The sequence below is a fragment of the Stylophora pistillata genome, chromosome 11, assembly GCF_964205215.1.
Source record: "Stylophora pistillata chromosome 11, jaStyPist1.2, whole genome shotgun sequence".
Lineage (NCBI taxonomy): Eukaryota > Metazoa > Cnidaria > Anthozoa > Scleractinia > Pocilloporidae > Stylophora > Stylophora pistillata.
In genome coordinates this window covers 18,158,126-18,161,867 of record NC_142529.1, presented here as the reverse complement: position 1 = coordinate 18,161,867, position 3,742 = coordinate 18,158,126, and the positions used below count along the sequence as shown (strand labels likewise).

The 3,742-nt window shown below is 38.5% G+C and overlaps 1 protein-coding gene across 3 annotated transcripts in view; it reads left to right on the top strand.

The window, feature by feature from the left end:
- The window catches only part of LOC111340330 (angiopoietin-related protein 7-like), a 33,895-nt gene extending 30,153 nt beyond the window's left edge, over nucleotides 1-3,742 (top strand). For all 3 annotated transcript variants that reach the window (XM_088738825.1, XM_088738826.1, XM_088738824.1), the window contains 3 exons: nucleotides 1,079-1,255; nucleotides 1,341-1,721; nucleotides 2,752-3,742. In XM_088738825.1, coding sequence (XP_088594951.1) covers nucleotides 1,079-1,255; nucleotides 1,341-1,721; nucleotides 2,752-3,035 — 842 coding nt within the window. In that variant the 3' untranslated portion in view covers nucleotides 3,036-3,742. The remainder of the gene's footprint in view (nucleotides 1-1,078; nucleotides 1,256-1,340; nucleotides 1,722-2,751) is intronic.

Genomic DNA, 3,742 nt, shown 5'->3' with positions numbered 1-3,742 from the left:
CCTTCCACCCATGTGTCCTGGCTTCGATTCCCGGACCCGGCGTCATAAGCGGATTGAGTTTGTTGGTTCTCTACTCTGCTCTGAAAGGTTTTTCTCCGGGTACTCCGGTTTTCCTCTCTCCTAAAAGACCATCATCATTTGAATTTATTTAGTTTAGAGTTTATTTGGATTTACACACGACCACACAAGTAGTTCAGCTTTAAACATTATCGTGTCTAAATAAAGGTATTATTATTATCATTATTATTATTATTATTATTATTATTATCATTATTATTATTAAATCATGTACTCTCTTGTACCTTCATTAGATATCTTAATCTACTCTTCCTTCATCTATCATCGTTTATCTTCATTTGCCTTCACCGGCCTCCATTTACTTTCGTGTACCTTTATCTACTATCATTTACTTTTTATCCACCATCATTAGCCTTCATCTTCCTTTGTTAAACCGTTCAGTTTACCCTCAAATATATACAATTGCTTACCTTCATCTATCATCTACCTTGATTCACCATGTTTTTCCTTTCCTAACGCTCATATTTCTTTATCAACCTGAATTTACCATCATTTACCTACATCTACCTACATCTACCTTCATCTACGTTCCTATCTCTTCATCTACCACTACCACCATTTACCTTTATCGACCTTCCTCTACCTTCGTCTCCTTTCATTTATCTAAATTTGACGTTGTCTTCCTTCATTTTCTTCTATCTAACATCATTTACCTTTATCTACCTTCCTTTACCGTCGTCTACTTTCATTTACCATCCTTTTGCCTTAAAAGACCATCATTTACCCTCTTCTATCTTCATCCACCTTTATCTACGTTCATTGTCATTCATCCTCCTTAAATGATCTCCATTTTCATCTTTATTCATCTGCTATCCTCTACCTAGCTACATCCACCTTCATCTACCATTGTCAACCTTCAAATACCTTCTTCTTCTTCTTTCATCCTCTTCTCAGGACTGCATTTATGCAATCGGTAGATGTTTATCCGAACTCTCTTATTGATCCAGGATCTGCCCCAGGTAGTAAATTTACACCTTATGATCAGCTTTCTTTCCTTTAGGTTCTGCCATGCTTTTTCTGGCACTTTCTGTGACTCTTCAAATAAAGCCATCAACACGTGCAGCCCCAATAGATTGTAAAAATAACACTGCAGTCTGCTTGGAAGAAATAATCAAGGAAATCACTGAACTTCGATATGAGGTTAACATTCTCATGGAGAACAAAACATTGGCGAGACGTAAGTAAGATTCTCTAAGATCATGTGTGTTGATACCTTTATTACCATTTATTCATTTTAACTCTTATTGTTATTTTTGGATCAGCTAAGAACTGTGCTGAGCTGTACAAATCCGGCCGAAGGATCAGCGGTGTTTATGCAATCGACCCAGACGGTTCGGGTGCCTTTAATGTATATTGTGACCAAACAACAGCCGGTGGGGGGTGGGCAGTGTTTCAGAAAAGACTAGATGGCTCCGTTTATTTTAACCGCACCTGGAATGACTACAAACGTGGCTTTGGTAATTTGGTCGGTGAATTTTGGCTTGGCCTGGACAAGATACACCGCCTGACGCGAAACAAGACATATAACAGGCTTCGAGTAGATCTGGGAGCAGTTACTGGCAAAACTGTTCATGCTGAGTATGACTGGTTCGGGATTGGGACCGAGATGGTAGAGTACCGGCTGTACATTGGCAATATTACAAGTAATTAAACCGGTTTTTTTTTACCATTTATCGTGCGATTTATATTTTATATATTACTTCCCTCATACTGTCAGAGAGCCCTCCCCCCTCCACCCTAGCCACCCTTACCCCTTCTTAACCAGCAAACAATGTTTATTTTCCTTACGTATTCCCGTTAAACTATGTTTTCCTGTCAATTCTGTCCGTGCACAGTTAAGCCCACGCTCCTCCGTTGACAGTTTGCTTCCGAAGCTGTTGGCGATAAAACAGTTGTTGAACTCGCCTCTTGCAAAATATTAGAATTTGATCAGTTACCTTACTTGCGAGGTTTTATCAAATTGTCGACTTTCCCTACCTCGTAAAATCAATTTTAAGCATTACCCCGAAGGCCCTCGAACTTAATGTGCAAATAAGCGCCCTCACTATACAAAGCGCTCCTAATGAGTAGGCACCTTCATTCCAATAAGTGCCCCTATTGCAAGAAAAGCCCCTTTTCTTTTTCAATAATAGAACTAGTACTGTTAGAATACATGTCCATTGAGATCAGCCTTGACCCATCTTGCATTAATTACTCACCCAAAGCCTTACGACAAAAAATGTGGCCTTCCTCTCAGTCTCTCAACTATTATGTCGCCGAAAGTGCACTGTTCCTGTAATCGAAAGATCCCTTCTTAAAAATGTTGCGATGATCGCTTGGCTAGTCGTTCAAGCAGCGAAGGATCCACACGGAACAATAAGTCCGTTTTCCAGTTTTGCTGTTTCTCTAAAACGAATTAAGCACCCTGTCCCTAATAAGCGCCCTCCTCGAATGAGCACCCTACCCCGAAGTACCAAAAGTAAATAAGCACCCTGGGCGCTAAATCGAATCAGCACAATGTGATGCTAAGAAAAACTTATTTCATCGAAACAGCATGTCGCTATTGTTTGAATTAAGTTTTGTGCTGTATGTTTGCTTGTTTTTTTATTTTTTTATTTTAAGTCAAAAAATAATCTTTAGGCTCCAAGGCGCTATCTAGATCTTGAAATCATGCTACTTCCTTATTTTATTTAGGAACAGATGCGAATAATTCTTCTGATCCCCTCGTTCGTCACAAAGATTTCGATTTTGGTACCTGGAATAGAGATCCTGCAGATTGTGCCCAAAAAAGGTGCGCAGGCTGGTGGTATGAAAACAAGTGTGACCGTGCTGTTTCGTCAAATCTCAACGGAATATATCCCCGTTGTGGAAATGACACCGGGACAGATATCCACTGGGATAAATTAGTTTCAGCCAATCCCGAAGGCAGCGCTCCTACATCAACTGAAATGAAAATTAGACCAATGAACTTTTTTTAAAACTTTCGGGCGAATAAACACCGCATAAGTGAATAGTGATTCTCGCGTGTTCTAATTGGACGCCTTAGGAGGTGATAAGTTATGTAAGATTCGCCTCTACCTTGCTTTTACTAAGATTGTGATTTGCTGTAATGGGATAACGTGGCCTTTAGTTGTTTGAAGGTAAATGAATTCCACCGAGGAAATACCATCGGTAGCTGCTTCCCTAGCGTCAAGACATCAAGTGCAGTAATTTGCATAGTGATGTTGATCCTATTTTCCATACTTTATAGCTCTTAATTTAGTTTTCTAATATCTTACTTAGTAGTTTATACCTTTGGTTAGGTCTGCATGGATAAAATCTATATCGATGATGTTTTGAAACATTAAGAAGTAGCTTGCACGACAAGAAAAAAATGGTTTACTTTTTTTCAACCTCTTTTAGCTCCAGGGTTAAAGATATTTATAGTTTGTTTGCAGATAAGTAAAAATAACATCATAGTCTCAACCATTTTTTATCAAATGTGATTTTAGATATGAATCATTTCGTTGCATCAAAGTTAACTCAGAAGGATTTTAACCTACATATGAACATTATGAGCTACTTGCCTGGATGTTATACATGTTTCTCTTTATCATTTGTACATTTTTTACCTTTTCTTACGGACTTTTAAAGCTCAACTATCTCAGAGTTATCAAGATCAATAAAACGATTTGAGATTTTATCA